At 47.6% G+C, this 26,201-nt stretch overlaps 1 protein-coding gene across 1 annotated transcript in view; it reads right to left on the bottom strand.

Moving 5' to 3' along the window:
- The window catches only part of NF2 (neurofibromin 2), a 190,145-nt gene that overhangs the window by 151,239 nt on the left and 12,705 nt on the right, over window positions 1-26,201 (bottom strand). Inside the window, 3 exon segments of the mRNA XM_033954223.1 lie at window positions 1,799-1,874; window positions 2,922-3,004; window positions 20,865-20,933. Of these exon segments, the coding sequence (XP_033810114.1) occupies window positions 1,799-1,874; window positions 2,922-3,004; window positions 20,865-20,933 (228 nt within the window).

Raw genomic sequence — 26,201 nt, forward strand, 5'->3', positions numbered from 1 at the left:
AGCGGGAAGGCGAGAAAAATTTGAAAAAATTTTCCAACAGCAGTTGGAACACGCGTCTTCTTAGCTCCGCGGAAACTAAGAAGCTGGGGACCGCGCGCCTCTGTCGGGCGGGAAGGCACTCGTGTGTGCGCGGTGCGGCCTACTAGAACTTTCAAAGTTCTTAGAGTGCAATCACTCTAAAATTGTCCGTACCGGGGCTCCGTCGGTGCCGTCACCCATCAGTCAAGAATATGCTGCCTGCTTGTCCTGGGATAAGAAACAGTATGTCGAGTGCTTTGAGAGAAAGATGCACAAGGGTTGTGTAGAGCAGAGGCACGAGGCAAGAGCTCCATATCTTTTATTCCTCAGCATTGCCAACCCAACAAAGATAATATAAAAAAAGGAGATTTCAGATGGGGTTCCTAAAATATCATGCTCGGTATAGTTTTCAGCAATGTTCATTATGAAAGAGCTTGGATAACTTACTGTATTTTTCGCTTCATAAGATGCACTTTTATTCCACCCAAAATTGTGTGTGTCTTATGAAGCGATGGTAACTTTTTTAAACACCCCCACCCACCCCATTGTACCTTTTTCCAATGTCCCACTCGTTGGGGGTACACGGGATGACTGATGCCCGCCCCCGCCATTTTTCCCCACCCACCTTCTTGATCCGCTTCTCCTAATCCCTGCTCACTGCCGCTGCTCCCTGCTGGCTGCCACTGCGCTGCAACTCCAGGAAGGGAAGGGCCAGCATGCAGCGATTGCATAACGCCAGCCCACAAGCCTTCTCCGGATGTCAGAACTGATGTCAGTTCTGACGTTGGAAGAAGGCTTTTGGGCCGACACGTGCAATCGCTGCACGCTGGCCCTTACCTTCCTTGAGCTGCAGTGCAGCGGCAGACCAGGGCCAGAGGAGGAGGAATCAGCAGAGGGTAGGCAAGCTTCAGCCAGGCAGGGAGGGAGGAAGGCAGTTTCCAGCACGGCAGCAGACTGGGCCAGAGGAGAAGGTATTGGCAGAGGGTAGGCAGGCTTCAGCATGGCAGGGAGGGAGATGGCAGTTTTCAGCGCAGCAGGGAGGACGAAGGACAAAGGCTAGAAGGCAGTGAAGGGGCACGAACTCGGGACATGGGAGGTAGGTAGGTTGAAGAACAAAGGCTGGAAGGCAGTGGGGGGGGGCACGAACTTGGAACATGGGAGGGAGGGAACAGAAAGGGGCAACTGTTAGGCCTGAGTGAAGAAAGGAAGGAAGGAAGGAAGGAAGAAAGAAAGGAAGGAAGGAGACTTATGAAATCACCAGACAACAAAGGTAGGAAAAATGATTTTATTTTCAATTTAGTGATCAAAATGTGTCAGTTTTGATAATTTATATCTATTGTGTGTATATGAAAAATGAAAGGATCAGCCTGGCAGGGAAGGGGAGACAGGGTGCAGAGCCTGGTAGGGAGTGTGGGATTGGGTGCAGGGAGTGAGGGGGGCTGGGTGTAGAGTCTGGTATATATTAGTACACAATTTGGTTCAGAATGTTTTTTTTCTGGTTTTCCTACTCTAAATCTAGGGTGCGTCTTATGGAGCGAAAAATACATCTCTAATCACCCATCCAATTTCTTTCACACTCTGAGTGGCAACTCTCAGCTAGCAGGGCAGAAGATACTGGAGGTCATGATATAATGAGCTGCCTATACTATGTCTCATCATTGCTCCTCGAGATCCTCTTTCCAGCCCTCTTACATTGCCCATATATACACACAGCATGGAGACAGACAAGAGCTACCCAGTTCCAAGAAAAGACACTACTGTTTTCCCCCTGTTGACTCACCCGAATTGTAAAGTAGTTTACCCCGTACATTTCCGTATCTTGCGCAATCTTCAGATATTCCATTTCTGCTTCATCTCTTTTCAGAAAAGAAAACTCAATTACTAGGGTATCAACAACAGGGATGGCGGATGGCTTGATACTTCATTTTTTTTTTTTTTTTTGTAAATAATTTTTATTCTTTTTTAAATTCTTACATCAAGTGAAATACATGTATTACATTCAATTATGAAGAAACACTTGAAATTATCAATAAATGTTCTTACATTGTAAATTAAAGAAACCCTTTATCAAAATTTTATATCATATTATTATTACAATATTTTTCCCTTCCCTACCCCCTCTATATGTTCTATACATGTGTTATGATATCTGATCAGTAGAATAATTTGTCAATGGTCCCCATATTTTATTAAATTTTTTAATATAACCTTGTTGTAATGCCATTACTTTTTCCATTTTATATATATGACAAATTGAATTCCACCAGAAAGTGTAATTTAATTTAGTGTAATCTTTCCAATTCTGAGTAATTTGCTGAATGGCGACCCCTGTTAGAATTAATAAAAGTTTATTATTGTTAGCTGATATCGGACTCTGTGTTCTCATTGTTGTTCCAAATAATATTGTATCATATGATAGTCCAACATGATTTTCTAATAATTTATTAATTTGGGGCCAAATTAATTTCCAAAAGGAATTAATACAGGGACAAAAGAATAATAAATGATCTAATGTCCCCACTTCTATCTTACAATGCCAGCATCTATTAGATCTACTACTATCTAATTTCTGTAATCTTGTAGGGGTCCATAAAACTCTATGTAATAAAAACATCCATGTTTGACTCATAGATGCTGACCTTGTAGTATGTATTCTCCAGGACCAAAATTTTTGCCATTGAGATGCAGAAATTGTCTGTCCTATCTCAATACTCCAAATGTCCCTAAGTCCTGTTCTTCATTTTTTTAAAAATCACTTTACCAAACTGCATAACATTCAAGGCCACATGTCTTATCTCACAAGAAAAGCCTGTCTCATGCATGGAATTTTAACACACAAATTTTCACCTATGAAGAGCTACGATGAAAATAAAGAGAGAAAATTGACTAGGAGAGACATTTACCTGGCTCGGCCTCGATGCTCTGCGTACCATGCAGTTATTCTCTCCTCCCACATCTCTGGGGTCATCTGATACAAATTTATCACCTAAAGCACAGATAAGAGGCATACTAAGCCAAGGAAGCATAAGGACATGGAGACTAATTTTAAAAACAGGGTGTCTAGATAAAGTCCACAAAGGAATTTCTTCTATACATGTCTCCTTCTGTATTCGCGTTTTCTACACTTATTTCGCTTATTCGCAGTTTTTTGCATGCTGGCTCCTCCCCCCAAACTACATCATCCATGACTGCAGGGGGATCGCGAGGCAGAGAAAGAGAGCAAGGGAAAGCGCTGAAATGATTACCAAGAGCATAGGGACTGAAAGCTGAACCGGGGGACAGGGAATGGGCAGGGAGCCTTCCACTTACTTGGTTCTCACGGGAAGAACTGGACGCTGTGGTGGCGGCTGCTGCTCTCCTAAAAGCCAGGCATGGTGCGAGCGGACGGAGCGAACACGGAGCTGCCGCCTCGTTGTCCATCTCAGTTTGCACGGACTAGAGGCAATGCCAGAAATGAGATCTGGGGGGAGGGAGCTGAGCTCGAGCAAGGAGCGTGCACCACCGCCTGAAAGGATGGATGGGTGAGACCGAACCTGGCACGCGCACAAGCAAGGAGCTGGGAAGGGAGTGGGTGGGCTTTGGGCGTGCTTGGTCCTGCTCCAGAGCCCTGGACTTTTTGGCAAGGTCGGTCGCTGGGGTAGTTTGACCCTGGTTCTGCAGAGGTTCCCTCCCGGTGTGCACAAGGAAGATGTGTTGCTGCTGCTGTTGCTCATAGCTTCGCCACACCCACTTGACACCAAAACATCACTATGCATCAACAAGCTTAGTTATCCTATTCGGTCTACCATGAAGGTATTGGGTGTAACACTAGACCAGAGCCTAACCATGAAAGACCAGGTAGACTTCTTAGTCAGAAAGGGTTTTTTCACTCTCTGGAAGCTTCGGTCCATTAGAGCATATGGAGAAATTAGGTTCTTACCTGCTAATTTACTTTCTTTTAGCTTCTCCAGACCAGTAGAGGTTAATCTTTACAAATGGGTATATATCCAATCATGACCAGCAGGTGGAGACTGAAAACAAAACTGTGGGACAGTATATAATATACTCCCTTCTCTATTTCCCTCAGTCTGCCGAATAGCCAAGCAGAACCAAGAACTGGAAAACAGAAAGAAAACAATATTCCGAACAGGAGTAACAAATAACATACCCAAATGCTGTTGGAAAATGCAGAGGAGAAATACCCGAAGGAAAATGTCCCCACAGCTCGCCAGCTAAGCCAGCCGAGCCACAGCCGCTGTTCTTTAATTCTCCCCGGCCCTAGAAAAATACTAGAACCCGCAGCAAAAAACAAAAACTGCCCGCGAAACAGCCCCAACAACAACAACAACAACAGACAGGGTGGGGACCTCTACTGGTCTGGAGAAGCTAAAAGAAAGTAAATTAGCAGGTAAGAACCTAATTTCTCCTTCTTTAGCACTCTCCAGACCAGTAGAGGTTAATCTTTACGAATGGGACGTACCAAAGCAGTCCCTCACACGGGCGGGACCCCCGAAGGGCTGACACCAGAACACACACACCGAACACCGCATCCTGACGCGCCAGAACATCTACCCGAAAGAGTCTGACAAAGGAATACAAGGAAGACCAAACCGCAGCCTTACAAATGTCTACTGGAGGCACGAGCGACGACTGAGCCCAAGAAGCCGCCTGACCCCGAGAAGAATGAGCTTTGAGAAACTCCGGAACGGGCTGCTGCCCCAGAAGAGAAGCGGAAGAAATAGAGCACGAGTTTTGGCAGGCAACATGAAGAAGGCAATCGAGAAGGCTTTAAACTGAAAGATAGGGGAAAGCCGACAGTCGACCACCGGTCGATGGCACGGATAGCAGGATGCCCCGACGAAGAAGCCAAGGACTACTACTCCTACACAAGAGAAGACGACCCCACAGCCAATAAGGGAGAAAAAGCAGGAAGGGACAACTCAGACACAGGAGAGGACGACCACACAGCAAATAAGGGTGATAACACAGGAGCAGTAAAGGATACCGTATTTGAAACTATAGGGACGGCCAAGAGTAGAAGGTCCAAAAAGGTAACACAAAGGGAATTTAGATGTATGTATACGAATGCTAGAAGTCTAGGTAACAAAATGGGGGAACTAGAGACAATAGCGAGACATGACATATTGGATATCATTGGCATAACAGAAACATGGTGGAATGAAGAAAACAAATGGGACACAGTACTACAGGGATACAAACTGTATAGAAGAGATCGAGTAGGGCAGAAAGGTGGAGGTATTGCTCTATATGTCAAGGAGGGAATAGATTCTGTTGAAATGGTTACAACAGAAATGAAAGAGAAGCTTGAGTCACTCTGGATCAAAATTCCTGGTCAATATGGTGCAGATACGAAAATTGGCCTTTACTATCGTCCCCCAGGACAGGCGGAGGAAACTGACTCAGAAATGATGGAAGAAATCAAACAAGAATGCAAGACGGGCAATGTAATTGTATTGGGAGACTTCAATTTCCCAGGGATAGACTGGAAACTAGCAACCTCCAACTGCGGCAAGGAGGCCAAGTTCCTGGATGTGCTAGGGGATTGCTTCCTGGAACAAATGGTAAAAGAGCCGACAAGAGGCAACGCCACCTTGGACTTGGTCCTAAATGGCCTCACGGGACCGATAACAGAAGTGGAAGTCGTGGTTCCACTGGGAACGAGTGATCACAATGTAATCAACTTTAAACTTGACATCGGGAAAGGGAAACATGCCAAAACCTTAACCACCACCTTAAACTTTAAAAAGGGTAAATACGATCGCATGAGGGCCATGGTAGAAAAACGACTAGAGAAGATGGTGGACAAACTTGAAACGGTAGATCAGGCATGGTCCCTACTGAAAAATACTATCACAGAAGCACAAGATCTCTACATTCCGAGGATTTCCAAAGATCGGAGAACAAAGAGCAAAAGAGAACCGGCATGGCTTACCATACAGGTGAAGGAAGCCATAAAAGAAAAGAAGGACTCTTTCAAAAAATGGAAATGCATAAAGACAACCGAAGCCTGGAACAAACATAAAGATGATCAGAAGAAATGTCACAAGGCGGTGAGGGATGCCAAACAGGATTATGAGGAAAAAATAGCCCAGGAGGCCAAAAACTTCAAGCCCTTCTTTAGATACGTGAAAGGGAAAAAACCTGCAAAAGAGGCAGTGGGACCCCTGGACGACCAGGGAAGAAAAGGGTACATCAAGGAAGATAAACAAATCGCAGACAAACTAAATTCCTTCTTTGCGTCTGTCTTTACGAAGGAAGACACCTCAACAATACCTGAAGCAGAGAAAGTGTTTCCAGGAGAAATAGAGGACAGCCTCACCACAGTTGAAGTGGACTTAGACCAGATATACTATCAGATCGACAAACTTAAAAGTGACAAATCCCCTGGACCGGATGGAATTCACCCGAGAGTCTTAAAGGAATTGAAGGTTGAAATCGGAGAGTTATTGCACAAACTTGCAAACCTGACAATCAGAACTGGACAGATACCGGACGACTGGAGGATAGCGAACGTCACGCCAATTTTCAAAAAAGGATCGAGAGGGGAACCGGGCAACTATAGGCCTGTGAGTCTTACGTCGGTCCCCGGCAAGATGGTTGAAGCACTGATCAAGGATAGCATAGTCCGGCACTTGGACGCACACGACTTGATGAAACCCAGTCAACATGGATTCAGGAAAGGGAAATCATGTTTGACGAATTTACTCCAATTTTTTGAGACCGTAAACGAGCAAATTGATAGTGGGAAGCCTGTGGACATAATATACTTGGACTTCCAGAAAGCGTTCGACAAAGTTCCACACGAAAGACTTCTCAGGAAACTACAAAGCCATGGCATAGAGGGAGATATACAAAGATGGATAGGCAAATGGCTGGAAAACCGAAAGCAGAGAGTGGGCATAAATGGGAAGTTCTCCGACTGGGAGAAAGTGACTAGTGGTGTACCCCAGGGCTCGGTACTTGGGCCGATCCTTTTTAATATTTATATCAATGACCTGGAGGAAGAAACATCCAGTGAGATCATCAAGTTTGCAGACGATACAAAACTATGCCGGGCAATCAGATCGCAGGAGGATAGAGAGAAACTCCAGAGCGACTTGTGTCGGTTAGAAACATGGGCGGAGAAATGGCAGATGAAGTTCAATGTGGAGAAATGCAAGGTAATGCATTTAGGCAATAAGAATAAGGAATACGAGTATACAATGTCAGGTGCAACTCTGGGGAAGAGTGAACAAGAAAGGGACCTGGGTGTACTGATAGATAAGACCCTGAAGCCGTCGGCACAATGCGCGGCAGCGGCAAAGAAGGCAAATAGAATGTTGGGCATGATAAAGAAAGGAATCTCGAGTAGATCGGAGAAAGTTATAATGCCGCTTTATAGGGCAATGGTCAGACCACACTTGGAATACTGCGTCCAACATTGGTCTCCCTACCTAAAGAAGGATATAAAACTGCTGGAGAGGGTGCAGAGACGAGCAACAAAACTGGTGAAGGGTATGGAGAGACTGGAATATGAGGATAGACTTATAACACTGGGATTGTTCTCCCTTGAGAAAAGGAGAATGCGTGGGGATATGATCGAGACCTTCAAAATACTGAAAGGAATCGACAAAATAGAGCAGAGAAGATTATTTACACTGTCCAATTTGACACGGACTAGAGGACATGGAATGAAGCTGAGGGGGGACAGGTTCAGGACTAATATCAGGAAGTTCTGCTTCACTCAGAGAGTGGTTGACACCTGGAATGCCCTCCCAGAGGAGATTATTGCGGAATCGACCGTCCTAGGCTTCAAGAGCAAACTAGATGCATATCTCCTTAAGAGAGGCATATAAAGATATGGTGGACTATAAATTACGCCAGGTGTACACCTGGCGGGGCCTCCGCGTGTGCGGATCGCCGGACTTGATGGACCGAAGGTCTGATCCGGTGATGGCAGTTCTTATGTTCTTATGTTATGTTCTTATGTACTTCTTGATCTAGCATGCAATAGTAGCCCTAGAAGCGCCAGTCCCCCGACGAGGACTAGCCAGAAGGACAAAGAGATGATCGGATTTCCGGAATTCCTGGGTCCGCTGCACATACGAGCGGAGGACCCGACCGACATCCAACTTGCGCAGCTGCCGTTGCTCAGAAGAGCCCTCCCGACTACCCAAGACCGGGAGGACCACCGATTGATTGACATGAAAAGGAGAAACTACTTTCGGCAGAAAGGAAGGAACAGGCCGCAAGACAACCCACTCCCTCGAAAATTCCAAGAAGGGAGCCCTACAAGAGAAAGCCTGAAGCTCAGAAACTCGCCTAGCGGAAGTAATGGCCACCAAAAAGACCGCCTTCAGAGTAAGGTCCTTCAACGAACAGCCATCCAACGGCTCGAAAGGTGGGCGCACCAACACAGAGAGAACCAGATTGAGATCCCAAGAGGGAACAGAGGGCCGTAGGGGAGGCCTGAGCAACTTGGCCGCCCGCAAAAAGCGAATCACATCAGGAATGGCCGACAAACGCTGACCTGTCACCAACCCTCGAAAAGCCAACAGGGCCGCAAGTTGAACCCGGAGAGAAGACCAAGCCAGGCCTCTATCCAGGCCATCTTGCAAGAACTCTAGAATGTTAGGCAGGGAAGTACGAAAAGAGACCACTCCCCGCGCCCGGCACCATCCCTCAAAGAGACGCCAAACCCGCACATAAGCCCGAGAGGTAGAAAGCCTCCGGGACCCCAAGAGTGTAGAGATCACCTTATCTGAATATCCCTTCTTACTAAGGCAACCCCTTTCAAGAGCCAAGCCGTAAGACAGAAGGGAGACGGGTCGAACATGGGAATGGGACCCTGCGTCAGAAGATCGTCCAAGAGAGGGAGAGGGAGAGGATCCGCCACCAGATGCCTCACTAGATCCGCATACCACGGACATCGAGGCCAATCCAGAGCCACCAGAACCACCAGACCCGGATGGTGAACAATGCGAAGAAGTACTCTGCCCACTAATGGCCAAGGAGGGAACACATACAACAGCCCCTCCGTTGGCCACGGTTGGACCAGAGCATCCAGACCCTCGGCCAGACCGTCCCTGCGACGACTGAAGAAGCGGGGCACTTTGGCGTTGCCACTCGTGGCCATCAGGTCCATCATGGGCTGCCCTCAAGCCTGCACTATCAACTGAAACGCCACGGCGCCGAGACACCACTCTCCTGGATCCAGGAAGTGACGACTGAGGAAGTCCGCCTGAACATTTTCTACCCCGGCTATGTGAGAGGCCGAAAGGTCCAGAAGATGAGACTCCGCCCAAACCATGAGCTGAGCCGCCTCCTGCGCCACCTGAGTGCTCTTGGCGCCCCCCTGACGATTGACATAAGCCACCGCCGTGGCATTGTCCGACAGGACTCTGACCGACTTGCCCAACAAAAGGGAGTGGAAAGCTAACAGCGCCAGACGGACCGCTCTGGTCTCCAACACGTTGATCGACTAGGAGGCCTCCTCCGTGGTCCAGGTGCCCTGAGCTGAGTGACCCAAACACTGAGCCCCCCAACCGAGGAGACTCGCATCCGTAAGGAGCACCGTCCACTGCGGAAGATCCAGACCCACCCCCTGAACCAGGTGAGGGGTCCGGAGCCACCAACGCAGACTGCAGCGCGCCATACCTCGCAGGGGAACCGGAACATCCATCCCGTGCCTCTGGGGAGACCACCTCCGGAGCAGAGCATACTGGAGAGGACGCATGTGGGCCCGCGCCCACCTCACCACGTCCAGGGACGCCGCCATCGACCCCAAGACTTGGAGGAAATCTCGCGCCCGAGGACACTGGGACGCCAAAAGCAGGCAAATTTGAGATTGCAATTTGCTCACCCGGGCCTCTGGAAGGAAGACCTTCCCCAAGGAGGTGTCGAACAGAACCCCAAGGTACTCCAGACGCTGAGCCGGGACCAACCGGCTCTTGGAAAGGTTGACCACCCAGCCCAGCAACCGGAGAAACTCCATCACCCGAGCCGTAACCCGGAAGCTCTCCTGCAACGACTTTGCCCGAATCAACCAGTCGTCCAGGTAGGGGTGTACCAGGATGCCCTCCGACCGCAAGGCTGCCGCGACGACCACCATCACCTTGGTGAACGTCCGGGGAGCCGTGGCCAGACCAAAGGGAAGCGCACAGAACTGATAGTGCCGACCCAAGATCGCAAAGCGAAGGAAGCGCTGATGAGAGGCCCGAATGGGAACATGCAAGTAGGCCTCCGTCAGATCGAGAGAAGTGAGAAACTCCCCCGGCTGAACCGCCAGAATGACCGACCGCAGAGTTTCCATGCGGAAAGAGGGAATCTTGAGAGCCCTGTTGACCCCTTTCAAATCCAGGATGGGCCGAAAGGTCCCCTCCTTCTTGGGCACCACAAAGTAAATGGAGTACCTGCCGGTGCCCCACTCCGGAGGGGGCACCGGAACCACTGCCTTGAGATCTAGCAAGCGCTGAAGGGTCTGACGAAAAGCCTGCGTCTTCCAAGGAGTCTGACATGGAGAGGCGAGGAAAAGGTCCGGCAGAGAGCGGGCGAACTCCAGGGCATAACCGTCCCGCACCACCTCCAGGACCCACTGATCGGACGTGACCTCGGCCCATTTGGGGAAAAAGTCGCGCAGCTGGGCCCCCACCGGAACCAAAGGGGGCGCCGGCAAGGAGTCATTGTGCAGGACGGGAAGCGTGGGAACCGGCGGAGGGATTCCCTGCCCCCTGATGGGCCCCCCGAAAGGGCTGCGTGCGCTGGAAGAACCGACCCAGGGAAAACCCCGGAGCCTGGAAAGAAGCAGCCCCACGCCCAGGGCGATACTTGCGAAACTCCCGCAAACGCCCCCGGGCAGCGCCACCCTGAGACGCAGGGCGGGCACGGTCCTCAGGCAGACGGGGCACCTTCGAGTCCGTCAGAGTCTGAATCAACTTATCCAATTCCTCCCCAAACAAAAAAGACCCCCGAAAGGGAAATTTAGTAAGCTTAGCTTTGGACGCAGCATTCGCCGCCCAAGCGCGCAGCCACAAAATACGCCGCGCGGCCACGCCAAAGGCCATAGACTTAGCCGAGATCCGCACCAAGTCATAAAGAGCATCTGAGAGGAATGAGGCAGCCATCTCAATCTTCGCTACCTCCTGATCCACCAGAGACCAGTCATCAGACTCCCGATCCAGGACACGCTCAGCCCACCGAAACACGGCGCGAGCGACCAGCCCCCCACAAATAGCCGACTGGACCCCAAAGGCAGAGACCTGAAAATTTTGCTTAAGGATGTTCTCCAACTTGCGCTCCTCAGAGTCCCGCAAGGCAGAACCGCCCTCAACAGGCATGGTATGCCGCTTAGAAATCGCCGAGACCACCGCGTCAACAACTGGCGATGCTAAAGTAGCCCGATCCCCTTCTGGGATGGGATACAAACGAGCCATGCTGCGCGCCAAACGAAACGGCGTCTCCGGCGTTTTCCACTGTTCCAGTATAATATCCCGAATTTCCTGATGCATAGGAAAAGAGCGGGAAACGGAACGGATCCCCCGTAACAGAGGGTCCCCCACACGCGGAGTCTCCGGCGGCGCATCCTCAAAACGCAACACCGAAGAAACCTGTTGAATCAGGTCCGGCAGCTCATCTCTCTGAAAAAGGCGCACCACGGACGCCTCTTCGCCGGAGGACGAGAAACCCGACAACCCGCCGCCAGCGGCCGTCCCCTCGAGAGGGTCCTGGAAATCCTCTGAAAGATCCAGGTCCTCATCCAGACCGACACGCTCCTCCGACCATAAATCCTCGTCCCACGACACCCGCGGACGCTTGGACAAGGGAGGACAAGGAGGGGACGCCACAAAAGACGAGAGAAGCAAAGCCGCAGGGAGCGCAGAGGAAACCCCACTCCCCGATACCCCCTAAGCGCATCCGGGACCCCCAGCCGCCTGAAAATAGGCTCTGCACATGGAAAAAAAGAAATCAGGAGAAAAAACCCCCGAGGGTCCCAAGGGACTCCCTGCCACAGCAGGGGACCCGGCAGAAACCTGCCCCTGTTTTTCCAATACAGGGGGAAGGTCACCTGAGGTGGAAGACAAAATGGAGGGGCCAGACTGAGAAGATGGCGACTTTCCCGCCAAAAATGCTCCCTCCATAGCCTGTAGCGGCTGAGAAGCCTTAACAGTCCCAGCCGCTAAAACAGGCAAGTCGGCATCAGCTGTCAAAATATCAGCTGAGAGGGAATCCCCAACAACCCTCGGCGGCTCGGGGAATCCCTCCGTGGGCGGATGGGGAAGACCGGGCTTCCCCACTGCTCCCAGCTGACTCGCGAGGCACCATCGGCGGGGAGCTCTGGGAGCCTGCAGCCGCTGCCGACGGAGCTCCTCCACCGCACCGGCCTGAACACCGCTTGCACAGGCCGGCCACGAGTGCCTCGCGCCTGGAGCACAATGAGCACTTTTTCCCTTTAGAAGTGCTCATTGCTCCATACTAGACCTAGCTATAAAAAAGTGCCGGTTAGATGAAAAAATACAGTAAAATACAGTTTTCTTAAAGGGAAACAACCCTCCAGACCAGCACTACCTCAGGATTTTTTTTTTTTTTTTACAGAACAGACTCCACAGGCTCTCGAAGCAATATGCCTTGCTTAATTTAGGGGGCAAGGCTTACTGCTGAGGCTCCTCTAAAAAAATGTGGGGAGGTGGAGGAAGTGGGGAGAGGGACCCCGCTCGAGACCCGCCGGGTTTGACACCCCCGAGGTCGGACGGACCCCCAAACAGGGCCAGCCCAAGCTCTGTCCGGCCAAAAACAGGGACTATAAACCCCCTAAACAAATTCCAACAGCCCTACCAAGGGAGATGGGTACAGATCACATCAACACTTGCTGGAGACTGAAAGAAGACTGAGGGAAATAGAGAAGGGAGTATAGTATATACTGTCCCACAGTTTTGTTTTCAGTCTCCACCTGCTGGTCATGATTGGATATATACCCATTTGTAAAGATTAACCTCTACTGGTCTGGAGAGTGCTAAAGAAATACACAATTCTTCTTCCTCTTCTTTCCACAAGGGCAGGTTCTGAACTGGTCTGGAAGGACTAGGGGAAAGAAAATGAACAGGTTAAGATCTAACTTCTCCTTCCTTATCATCCCACCAGACCAGTCCAGATATATGGGAAGTACTGAATCAGAATATGTAATGGGTAGGACCCAAAAAGGCCTGACCTCAAGATGCTAGTGCCAAAGGCTGCATCCTGCTTTACCCTTAACATCCAATCTGTAATGATGCACAAGGAATTGGAGAGATAACCAACTGGCTGCCTTGCAAATGTCCTATGGTGGAGTCCTATTCGCTGGCAATTCGATGCTTGCTGTTTAGTAGAATGGGACACTCCTGTGACCACCCTGAAAGGGCTGACCTCAGGAGGAAATCTACATGGCGAACTGTTCACTCTGCTAGGCCAATATCCCTCTAGCAACCTTGAAATGTCCTGGACACACGTCACCCATGATCAGTCTTCCAGGAGCTTAGCTACCTTTGACCCTTCCAAACTCTTGACCAGCTTTTCCAGGTCTTCACCAAACAACTCACTCTTAAAGGAGAACTTACAGAGAGTCAGCGGTTTGAGGCCACATCTGCTGCCCAACTCCTAAACCACAAAAAGCGGCATGTAACCTTAAGAGGGTCCCACTTTCTGCAAATGCCTAAATCAGGTCAAATGTCATCAAGAAATGCTGCAGATACTTTCCTCTGAGCTTCCTCCTGCATTTTATATGAGAAATTCCTCATGCAACTGTTCAAACTAATGAAAAACAAACTCTGGTTACTTGGCCTCCACAGACTGTCAATGCCAAGGCTGAAACCTCAAAGGCCTGCTTAAATACAGTCTCCATCTGCTGGTTCTATGAATCTTTCACTACCAGAATGACCGTCTTTCTTGGTGATTGTAGAGATGAACCCATCCGCCTTCGAGAGGCATAAAACCATCATAATGAGATATAATTCTGTTGTGATCATCTCCTTAATGGCCCTATGTGTATCTGTAATCATCAATATAACACCAGGGATATCAGACAGAACAGTCATCCTTACTTACAAATTCTAATTATTGTGGCTCATACCAGTACTGGGCAGTCTGTGTCCCGTATATGGCCATTCAGTTGCAGATGGGCTGGGGAGGGCTTCGAAGGCTGGGATGGTTTAGATGGGCTGGAGTGAGCTTTGATGGAGACTCCAGTAGATGGAAACTAAGCACAGAACCGGGAAGAGATCTGGGTTTCTGGCCCAGAAATATCTAAGAAAAAGGATAATGTAAATTAAATCATTAATTTACAGAGCATGAAGAGTTGAGCAGACTGGATGGACCATTCGGGTCTTTATCTGCCGTTTACTATGTTACTATATAAAACGCTCTGAATTGACTCCCCCAGTCATTAGCAGCGGTATAGAAGCTTTCAATAAACCTGCCAGGAGGAACGCCATCCTCCTCCAGCCAGACTTCCTGGACTGCATATTGGGTTCTAGAGATGACTTCACTCAGGCTCTTCTCTTCCAGAGATCTCTCTCTCTCTCTATCTGCCACCTGCAGAAGTAACCATTGCTCCTTAACTTCCAGGATCCCTCTTGAGGGTCATCACATTCCTTTCCTACAGCCAAGAATCTTTCTTTGGACAGAAAGCCTTATGCATTAGAAATACAAATTCAAGGGAAACCCCACATTAACAAGTGGCTCAGCAACACCTTAAACACTTCTGCCTGGTTTAAAAGAAAAGAGAAGGACTATTTTCATTCTCCACAAAAAACGACATTGTAGCAATTCCCATGAAAATCAAGCTCCCTTCCACAGCCACGCATTCTGCCTGTCTCCACTGCTCCTCTCCAGCTGCACTTGCTATCTGAAGCTCCAGAGCAGTGGCCTGTTGCAATGTTCAGAAACCCGGCCTTCCTCGGTGCAAGGAACCAAGTGTGCCATGGCCTGGGCCATCTCACTGATCGAAAATCCTCCCTCCCCTGTAAATATCATTATTTACTCCTCCTGCCATGGCCAATAGTGTTTCAGGCTTTGCTTTGGTTCCCAATTGCTGTAATTTAATCTTTTCTAAACATTTTTTTTAACAGCTGTCAGTTGATTTCAGGAAGCTTTCAAGGGCTCCCTCCCATAGGAGTGGAAGGGAGACCCAAGGCACATGCAGCAAAGCACCTTGACACGGGAGCCTATGATGGAGGACAGGAGGACCCAGTACCACCAAATATAATACCCCCTTGGCTGTCAGGAGCAGTGGTGTCAAAGTTCCTCCTCGAGGGCCGCAATTCAGTTGGGTTTTCAGGATTTCCCCAATGAATATGCATGAGATCTATTAGCATACAATGAAAGCAGTGCATGCAAATAGATCTCATGCATATTCATTGGGGAAATCCTGAAAACCCGACTGGATTACGGCCCTCGAGGAGGGACTTTGACACCCCTGCACTAGAGGAATAAAAAACCTCTCTCTGGAGGGGAGGGTTGTGGTCAGTGAAGAAAAAAATCCCAAATTTGATCACCCAACCTGATCCTACCCTTCCTCTTATTCTGCTCCCCCCACCACCACTACCAGCCAGACCCAGCATATCAAACCAGTCAATGGTTGCGCAGGATGCATCATCAACCATCAGCTGGAGCCTGAGGAATATTTACTGATTTTTTATCATATATAATAAAATGCTAGAGCGCACATGCGCTCTCGAAAATTCGTGCGGTGTGGCGCCGTGAGGTGTGCTTCTGTGGCAACATTCTAATCTCACGGCGCATGCGGGGGCTGAAGGCGCACGACTGTGCTCTCTCCCTGTCCTCGGCGCGTCACCGCCCGCCCTCACTCACCACTGCCTCTCACTCGCTGCCTGCCCGCGTCCTCGCCGTGTCACCTCACTCGCCGCCGCTGATCCTCTTCAGAGCAGTCTGCGATCGTGGCCGGCTTTAAAGAATCTCGGAGGCCGCTCTCCAAGCTCAGTAGCATGCTCCCTCTGACGCACGAGATCGCGTCAGAGGGAACGTGCTACCGAGTTGGAGAGCAGTCTGCGAGGTTCGCTAAAGCCGGCCACCACGATTGCAGGCTGCTTTGAAGAGGAGCAGGCCAGAAGACGCCGGGATGGAGGGGAGGGTAAGAAGGGGATCAATACCGGGAGCCAGGGGGAGAGGGAAAGGGGGCTGCTTTGGGGGGGGGAGGTGTGCTGGGGACAGCTTTGCTCTGGGAGGAGACAGAAGGGGCCATGGAGAGATAGGGAGAGGGAAAGGGGGCTACTTTGGGGGGAAGGTGTGCTGGGGACAGACAGCTTTGCTCTGGGGTGGAAGACAGAAGGGGCCATGGAGAGACAGGGAGAGGGAAAGGGGGCTGCTTTGGGGAGACAGAAGGGGCCATGGAGAGATAGGGAGAGGTGTGCTGGGGACAGACAGCTTTGCTCGGGGGGGGGGAGACAGAAGAGGGCCATGGAGAGACAGGGAGAGGGAAAGGGGGCTGCTTTGGGGGGAAGGTGTGTCCTGGGGGCAGACAGCTTTGCTCGGGGGGGGGGGGGGAGGGGAGACAGAAGGATACAGACAGCGGCCAAGGAGAGAGAGATAAAGAAACACAGACAGACAGACACAACTATTCTAGCATACCCGTACGGTGTGGGAAGCAAGCCGGGCGTTACTCCAAACCCGAGCTAAGTACCACACAATTACAGCATAAGCAAAAACGCAATAATAATACAAATGAATAATAACATAATTTAAAAAAATACAAAAAGAAGCTCATAGAGAAAATAAGACAGTAATCGCTGATAGCCCAGCTACATGTTCAACAACCATGATTTGCTCTGGCTGCTGACTTTGGGCACTTGAGAAATAAAGTCTTTATCTCTAGTCATGAGCAAGTCTAACTTCTCATTTCTATCGTTGGCCTAATATAGGAGTTTGAGTAAGGATACTAACTTTTAATTTGGATGGTCTAGTGTGACTCCCAGAATTTTGATAGATTTAATAATCGGGTAGTCATGACCATTAAGATGAAGCAATGAGTTTGTTCTTTTGTCGTTGGGACTAGCCAAGAAAAGTTTGATCTTTTCCGTATTGAGTTTCAGTTTGAAATGAATTGTCCACTGTTCCATCTGAGTCATAACATAGTAACATAGAAGATGACAGTAGATAAAGACCCAAATGGTCCATCCTGTCTGCTCAACCTGATTCAATTTAAATTTTTTCTTCTTAGCTATTTCTGGGCAAGAATCCAAAGCTCTATCTGGCACTGTGCTTGGGTTCCAACTGCCGAAATCTCCGTCAAAACCTATTCCAGCCCATCTACACCCTCCCCAGCCCATCCTCCCCCAAACGGCCATATACAGACACAGAGCTCAATATTTAATATTATTTTCTGATTCTAAATCCTCTGTGTTCATCCCACGCTTCTTTGAACTCCATCACTGTTTTCCTCTCTACCGCCTCGGGAGCGCATTCCAGGCATCCATCACCCTCTCCATAAAGTAGAATTCCCTAATATTGCCTCTGAATCTACCACCTCTCAACCTCAAATTATGTCCTCTAGTTTTACCATTTTCCTTTCTCTGGAAAAGATTTGTTCTACGTTAATACCCTTCAAGTATTTGAACGTCTGAATCATATCTCCCCTGTCTCTCCTTTCCTCTAGGGTATACATATTCAGGGCTTCCAGTCTCTCCTCATAAGTATTCTGGCGCAAGCCTCCTATCATTTTCATTGCCCTCCTCTGGACCGCTTCAAGTCTTCTTACGCCCTTCGCCAGATACAGTCTCTAAAACTGAACACAATACTCTAAGTGGGGCCTTACCAATGACTTGTACAGGGGCATCAACACCTTCTTCCTTCTACTGGCTACGCCTCTCTTTATACAGCTCAGCATCCTTCTGGCAGCAGCCACCGCCTTGTCACACTGCTTTTTCACCTTTAGATCTTCGGACACTATCACCCCAAGGTCCCTCTCCCCGTCCGTGCATATCAGCTTCTCTCCTCCCAGCATATATGGTTCCTTCCGATTATTAATCCCCAAATGCATTACTCTGCATTTCTTTGCATTGAATTTTAGTTGCCAGGCATTAGATCATTCCTCTAACTTTTGCAGATCCTTTTTCATATTTTCCACTCCCTCTTCGGTGTCTACTGTTACACATCTTGGTATCATCTGCAAAAAGGCAAACCTTTTCTTCTAACTTTTCAGCAATGTCACTCACAAACATATTGAACAGGATCGGCCCCAGCATCTGTTATGGCCTAAGTGGTTTACATTCAGGTATTCAAGCATTTTTTCCTATCTGTCCCGGTGGGCTCACACTCTATCTAATGTACTTGATCTGATGATCAGCTACACAAAACACTTAAAGGTGATGTCAATAGGTCAGTGTACAAATGCTCTTGCATAAATTTACACCAGCTAAAAAAAAAAAGGCATCAGTGCATCCATTTTATGAACTATACACTCGACCCACTACACCAGCAGTCTCAAACACGCGGCCCACGGCCCGCATGTGGCTCTCCAGGTTTTATTTGCGGCCCGCAGTCTATAGGCCATCATTCTCTTCCTTTTGGAGCAGCAGCCGGCTCATTCACTCAAAGCCGCGGGTTGGCGGCTCCTTGCGCTATCCACTCCTGCATCGGAAGCCTCTCTGATGTCACAACATCAGAGAGGCTTCAGACGCAGGCACGGATCTCGCAAGGAGCCGCCACCCGCAGCTTTGAATGAACGAGCCGCCAGACACGCTGCTGCTCCAGTGGCGTACCAAGGGGGGGGGGCGGTCCACTGTTCTCTTCCCTGCAGGGCCGACCAACTCTGGTGGCCCGACATCAATTCTGATGTCGAGAGGACGTTCTGACTAGCCAACCGCTGCCTGGCTGCCCGGAACGTCCTTTCCGACGTTAGAATTGACATCGGGCAGCGAGAGTTGGTCAGCCCCGTGCAGAAAAGAAGCAGGGAGATGGCCTGTTCCCGATAGCAGCAGCAGCAGCAGCCTATTCCGCGGTGGCGGTGGCATGGGGGAGGGCAGGAAGGAAGAAAGAAAGAAAGAAGGTGGGGTGGGGACAGGGAGCCAGAAAAAAAAGCAAAAAATGGGGCACGGAGGAAGGAAGAAAAAAGGAGGGGGGACAGGGAACCAGAAACAAAGCAAAAAATGGGGCACGGAATCAGAGAAAGACAGACAGAGAAAGAAAGAAAAAGTTGGGGGAGGGAATGAGGTCTGGAGGAGAGGAAGCATACAGGAGGCTGAAAAAAGGGAAGAAGTATTGGATGCACAGTCAGAAGAATAAAGTGCAACCAGAGACTGATGAAATTACCAAACAAAGGTAGGAAAATGATTTTATTTTCAATTCAGTGATTGAAATGTGCCAGTTTTGAGAAAGAAAAGATATTGAACTTTAAATGTGAGTGCTGCAGAAAAAAATAGAGTACTTGGAGGGCCGCAGAAAAAATAGTTAATGCCTTATTAAAGAAATGACAATTTTGCATGAGGTAAAACTCTTTATAGTTTATATATCTTTCCTTTTAACTGTTAAAGGAAAGTTTTATAAACTATAAAGAGTTTTACCTCATGCAAAATTGTCATTTCTTTAATAAGGCATTAACTATTTTTTCTGCGGCCCTCCAAGTACCTACAAATCCAAAATGTGGCCCTGCAAAGGGTTTGAGTTTGAGAACATTCCTGCAACATCTTATAGATACACATATGTATATAAGTGAACATTCAACAGCAGAATTTTTTGTAAGAGACCTTTTCCAGGTGTAAAGCATGGTTTATATGTGAAAAATGCTTTACAAAATGACAAACACAATGTATGTTAACATTGACTTTCTTGCAATTCTTTACACAGCTCCAGTGAAATACCAGAAGTGTCTTGGTAAATGCTTCAACTTCTACCATAAACAGATGATCTGACTGTCTAGATCAGAGAATCGCAAATTGTATGCTGCGGCAAGATTGCAGGTGCCGTGAATCACCGGTGCTGGCTGACTGCCTATAGAAACATAGAAAATGACGGCAGATAAGGGCCATAGCCCATCAGGTCTGCCCACACTACTTACCAACCCCCAAATCTTGCGGAGAAAGGCACGTCCTGTAGACAGTCAGCCAGCGCCTCTCCTATTGAGCATCCCCCGCACCCCCCTAGTGGCTCAGGGCCTGTCTGTAGGGTCTTCGTGCATGCGGAGACGTCAGTGTGATGACATCACACATGCAAGCGATGTCCACGCACTTCCGGGTGCCCTCCAGCCATGGCCTGTTTAGCGTGCCGTGACTCTGGATAGTTTGTGAGACACCGGTCTAGACAATGTATGTCATTTCTGGCATCTGCTGAATCTACGTGTCTTGTATTTTTCAATATGACTGTTTCTAACAAAAGCAGGCAATTACATGATACCTGCATAGTAAATTTCAAAAACAACAACAAAGCAGTACGATCACAGGAGGACAGCTCTTTAAAGTTAGTGTCCGATGTATTTTGTTAACTTAGTAAATTTCTTTTCTTTATCATCTTTAAGTTTGGTTTATGGCCTTTACAGGTCAACATTTAGCATTTTAGCTTGATGGGAAGGAGAGGCAGGATTGGCAAGAGGTCTGTATATATCACTTGGATGTGTATGTATTTACTTACAACTTTCCCAATAAAAAGATTTTCTTTTTTATTATCTAAATTGAATAATGAATTTTTTGCTGGTATGCAAGCTATTACTACTTGTTACATGTACTTCTGAAATATTGCCCAGAAAATAATGGAGTACATTTTCCTTTGAGAATCGGACTGCTGTGTAGCCAATCTCCCCGAGAGCCCCTAAGTATCCCATCCACGAACAAGGCAAGATGAGGTATCTGCAGCCCCCAGACACAGCCGAGAGCTCTTTTCTTTCTTACCCTTTTTGGGAGGAGCTCCTCTTCGCTAAAAACCCACGCTTTGTGAACTGAAGGGTCGTAATCTCCAAACTGCAAATAGAGAGAGTAAAAACACAGGATGACATGACAACAAAACATGATGTCAAGGACTACAGAAACCCTTCAAAAGGTCATTTATGATTGCAGTGAAATTACCTCTTTCATTTTGGAGTGCAGAGGGGTAGCTGGATGAGTGCAGTGCTACAGGCAAGCACTAGTCTTATATCCACTCAAATGGTTGCCCCATAACATAAAAATGTATTCGGATAACGCAAACCTTACAGTTCTATGCAGCTAACAAAATAAAGAGGGACTGAGTAATTATAGTGAAGTACAAAGCATCAATCTTCCAGAATTTTACAAACAAATAAGCTTTCAATAATTTCCTAAATGTAAATAAGAAATGGAGCTGGCTATTAATTGATGAAGTCAATATCCCAGCTAGCAAACTTGAAATGACAATCATCATTGACCTTAGGAAACTGGAAGTGGCAGATGAAATTTAATGTGGACAATGCAAAGTGATGCACATTGGGAAGAATAACCCAAATCATAGTTACCGGATACTAGGGTCCACCTTCGGGGTGAGCGCCCAAGAAAAGGATCTGGGTGTTATCGTAGACAATACGATGAAATCTTCAGCCCAATATGCGGTGGCGGCCAAAAAAGCAAATAGGATGCTGGGAATTATTAAACAAGGGATGGTTAACAAGACTAAGAATGAGCCTGTATAGGAATGGGCGACTCACAAATGGAAAATTAGATTAGATAATGCCCCTGTATCGCTCCATGGTGCGACCCTCATCTGGAGTATTGTGTTCATTTCTGGTCTCCTTATCTCCAAGAAAGATATAGCGGCGCTAGAAAAGGTTCAAAGAAGAGCGACCAAGATGGTTAAAGGGGATGGAACTCCTCTCGTATGAGGAAAGACTAAAAATGTTAGGGCTCTTCAGCTTGGAAAAGAGACGGCTGAGAGGAGATATGATTGAAGTCTACAAAATCCTGAGTGGACTAGAACAGGTACAAGTGGATCGATTTTTCACTCCGTCAAAAATGACAAAGACTAGGGGACACTCAATGAAGTGACAGGGAAATACTTTTAAAACCAATAGGAGGAAATATTGTTTCACTCAGAGAATAGTTAAGCTCTGGAACGTGTTGCCAGAGGATGTGATAAGAGCGGATAGCGTAGCTGATTTTAAGAAAGGTTTGGACAAGTTCCTGGAGGAAAAGTCCATAGTCTGTTATTGAGAAAGACACGGGGGAAGCCACTGCATGGAATGTTGCTACCCTTTAGGGTTCCGGAATCTTATGTTACTCTTTGGGATTCCGGAATCTTGCTATTCTTTAGGATTCTGAATGGAATGTTGCCACTCTTTGGGTTTTAGCCAGGTACTAGTGACCTGGATTGGCCTCCGTGAGAACAAACTACTGAGCTTGATGGACCATTGGTCTGACCCAGTAAGGCTATTCTTATGACATGGGGACAAATTTGTTCCCGTCTTTGCGGGATCTCAATATCCCTGTCCCGTCCCCACGAGTTCTGTCCCTGTCCCATTCCTGCAAGCTCTGCCTTAACTACACAAGTCTCAAACACATGATTTTAAAGTGTTCAAGGGTTGGGCAGATGAGGACAGAGCTCGCAGGGACAGGACAGAGATCCTGTGGGGATGGAGAAATTTATCCCATATCATTCTCTAGTTAGAACCGTCAAAGACGACACAGTTAATTATGAATTCTGGCGTAGACAGGCAGTCCCCGGGTTACGAACAAGTTATGTTTTTAAAGCTGTTCTTAAGCGGGATTTGTTTGCAACTCGGAACTTGTAGAGTTTAAGATTCTTGCGGCTTACCTCTACTCCCAGTTGACCCTACCAGGGTTCCCTCTACGGTACAGCATGCACAACCACACACTGTTCTTAATGTGGCCAAGCATCATTCTTGAATCTTGTACAGGAGAAGTGTAGGAGTCTCTTCCACTGGAAATACTGCTCTGTGAAATCAAATGAAACCGCAACTGCGTTCTGAAGTACGAGTCGTACTGAAGTCGGGTGTCTGTAACTTGGGGACTGCCTGTATTACCATCTATGGTTTTTAAAACTTGCCACATTCAAATTGTCTTTACCCCAGTAGTAGATTTGAAGCCCATAGCACTGGTTAGTGCACTGGGATAAGAACCTGGGGAGCATCTTCTGACCCTGAGCAAGCCCCTTAACTCTCCTTTGCCCAAGGTACAATTCTTTGATTGTCAGCCCACTAGGGACAGAGAAAGTATCTGGACATAACAAATAAACTGCTTTGGTTGTACCATAGAAAAGCAGCGATTCAAATCCATCACACTAGAGGCAGAAGATGACACTAACAGACTCTTTTGCAAAGCCGTGCCAGCGACTGCTTTGCGCTAATGGCCCCCGAAGCCCATAGAGATTTAAAGGGCTCTCGGGGCCATTGCCGTGTGGCTTTGTGAAAGAGGCAGTAAATTCAGAGCATACAGATTGAAATATGGCAATGCTCTCCCCCTCTTCTCCTTTTCTTTCTGTAAAAGTCTTTAAGTACAGTAAAATTATTTTTAAACGTTTTACTGTAAACCGCATAGATTTTTATTATTATTTTTTTTTTAATCTTTATTCATTTTCAAATATTACAGCAAATGTATAATGCTCAAACAGAAAAAACTTTAACTAATCACTTGACAATCTTACTTAAATTCCTTCAAATATATAAATATAAAAGAATCCCTACCCACCCACCCATATTAATAGTAACCAATTATCAATAATTATCTTTCACATTCCCACCCCCCTATATCTTCTCTAATACTAAAGTATTTAAGATGTCTGATCATTAGAATAATTAATCAATGGCCCCCAAATCTTTTTTGAACTTATGATAATTTCCTTGTGCATGGCAATCACCCTCTCCATTTTATAAATATGACATACTGATTTTTTTTTTAGATAGGTGGTCTATCAAAACCAAATAAACTTGAAACTGGCGAGGGTTTTTTTTTTTAATAGCAAAAATTGGAGAGAAGCCGAAGCATAGGAAACAGAGAGTGGGGGTAAATGGACAATACTCGAACTGGAAAGAGCGTCACCAGTGGGGGGCGTGCCGCAGGGCTCGATGCTTGGAACCCGTGCTGTTCAACATCTTTATAAACGATCTGGACATAGATATGACGAGTGTGATTAAATTTGCGGACGATACGAAGTTATTCAGAGTAGTGAAGACACAAGGGGATTGCGAAGATCTGCAACGTGACATTATCAGGAATGGGCGTCGACATGGCAGATGAGGTTCAACGTGGATAAGTGTAAAGTGATGCATGTCGGTAACAAAAATCTCATGCACGAATACAGGATGACCGGGGCGGTACTTGGAGAGACCTCCCAGGAAAGAGACTTGGGAGTTCTGATCGACAAGTCGATGAAGTCGTCCGTGCAATGTGCGGCGGTGGCGGCGAAAAAGACGAACAGAATGCTAGGAATGATAAAGAAGGGGATCACGAACAGATTGGAGAAGGTTATCATAACACTGTACTGGGCCATGGTGCGCCCTCACCTGGAGTACTGCGTCCAGCACTGGCCGCCGTACATGAAGAAGGACATGGTCCTACTCGAAAGGGTCCAGAGAAGAGCGGCTAAGATGGTTAAAGGGTTGGAGGAGCTGCCATACAGTGAAAGATTAGAGAAACTGGGCCTCTTCTCCCTCGAACAGAGGAGATTGAGAGGGGACATGATTGAAACATTCAAGATAATGAAGGGAATAGACTTAGTAGATAAAGACAGGTTGTTCACCCTCTCCAAGGTAGGAGAACAAGCGGGCACTCTCTAAAGTTGAAAGGGGATAGATTCTGTATGAACGTAAGGAAGTTCATCTTCACCCAGAGAGTGGTGGGAAAACTGGAACGCTCTTCCGGAGTCTGTCATAGGGGAAAACACCCTCCAGGGATTCAAATAGGGGGAAAACACCCTCCAGGGGATTCGAGAGAAAATTGGACAAGTTCCTGCTAAACTGGAAAAGTATGCAGGTGAGGCTGGACTCATTTAAGAGCACTAGTCTTTGACCTGAGGGCCACCGCATGAGCGGACTACTGGGCAGGATGGACCACCGGTCTGACCCAGCAGTGGCAATTCTTATGTTCTTAACAGAGTCACACTCTGACATGGCCATGCCTTGTTTTCCCAAATGTAAGTAAACTCAGTTTGTTCAACAAAATGCTGCCACGCCATTCAGAACATGATCAAAACAGAAAAGGCTTCTTTTACAAAGCTGCGCTAGTGCCTTAAAGCGCCAAATAGCGTGCGCTAAATTGCCGCATGCGCTAGCCGCTACCGCCTCCTTTTGAGCAGGCGGTAGATTTCGGCTTGTGCGCACAATAGCACGCGCTAATCCGGTGCGTGCGTTAAAACCGCTAGCGCGGCTTTGTAAAAGGAACCCAACATCTTCGCAAGCTCACACATTCATGGTCCGTGCAGCGACCACAAAGATGTCAGCTTGTGAAGATTTTCTGTTTCAATAGCGTAGCAGTATTTTGTTAGATTAAACAGATTATATGAGAGGCTAATGTTCATGAACACAATGAAGTTTACTCACATTGAAAAATAAGGACCCTTTAACACAGGCACTTGCTGAAACATAAGAATTGCCGCTGCTGGGTCAGACCAGTGGTCCATCGTGCCCAGCAGTACACTCACGTGGCGGCCCTCTGGTCAAAGACCAATGCCCTAACATGGCCTGTTGGGTCAACATTAAAATTAATAACTTTCATCAGCATATAGCGACATAGTAACATAGTAACATAGTAGATGACGGCAGATAAAGACCCGAATGGTCCATCCAGTCTGCCCAACCTGATTCAATTTAAATTTTTTTAATTTTTTCTTCTTAGCTATTTCTGGGCAAGAATCCAAAGCTGAAATCCAACTGCCGAAATCTCCGTCAAAACCTATTCCAGCCCATCTACACCCTCCCGGCCATTGAAGCCCTCCCCAGCCCATCCTCCACCAAACGGCCATACACAGACACAGATCATGCAAGTCTGCCCAGTAACTGGCCTAATTCAATATTTAATATTATTTTCTGATTCTAAATCTTCTGTGTTCATCCCACGCTTCTTTGAACTCAGTCACAGTTTTACTCTCCACCACCTCTCTCGGGAGCGCATTTCAGGCATCCACTACCCTCTCCGTAAAGTAGAATTTCCTAATATTGCCCCTGAATCTACCACCCCTCAACCTCAAATTATGTCCTCTGGTTTTACCATTTTCCTTTCTCTGGAAAAGATTTTGTTCTACGTTAATACCCTTCAAGTATTTGA

Source organism: Geotrypetes seraphini, chromosome 8 (assembly GCF_902459505.1).
Source record: "Geotrypetes seraphini chromosome 8, aGeoSer1.1, whole genome shotgun sequence".
Classification (NCBI taxonomy): domain Eukaryota; kingdom Metazoa; phylum Chordata; class Amphibia; order Gymnophiona; family Dermophiidae; genus Geotrypetes; species Geotrypetes seraphini.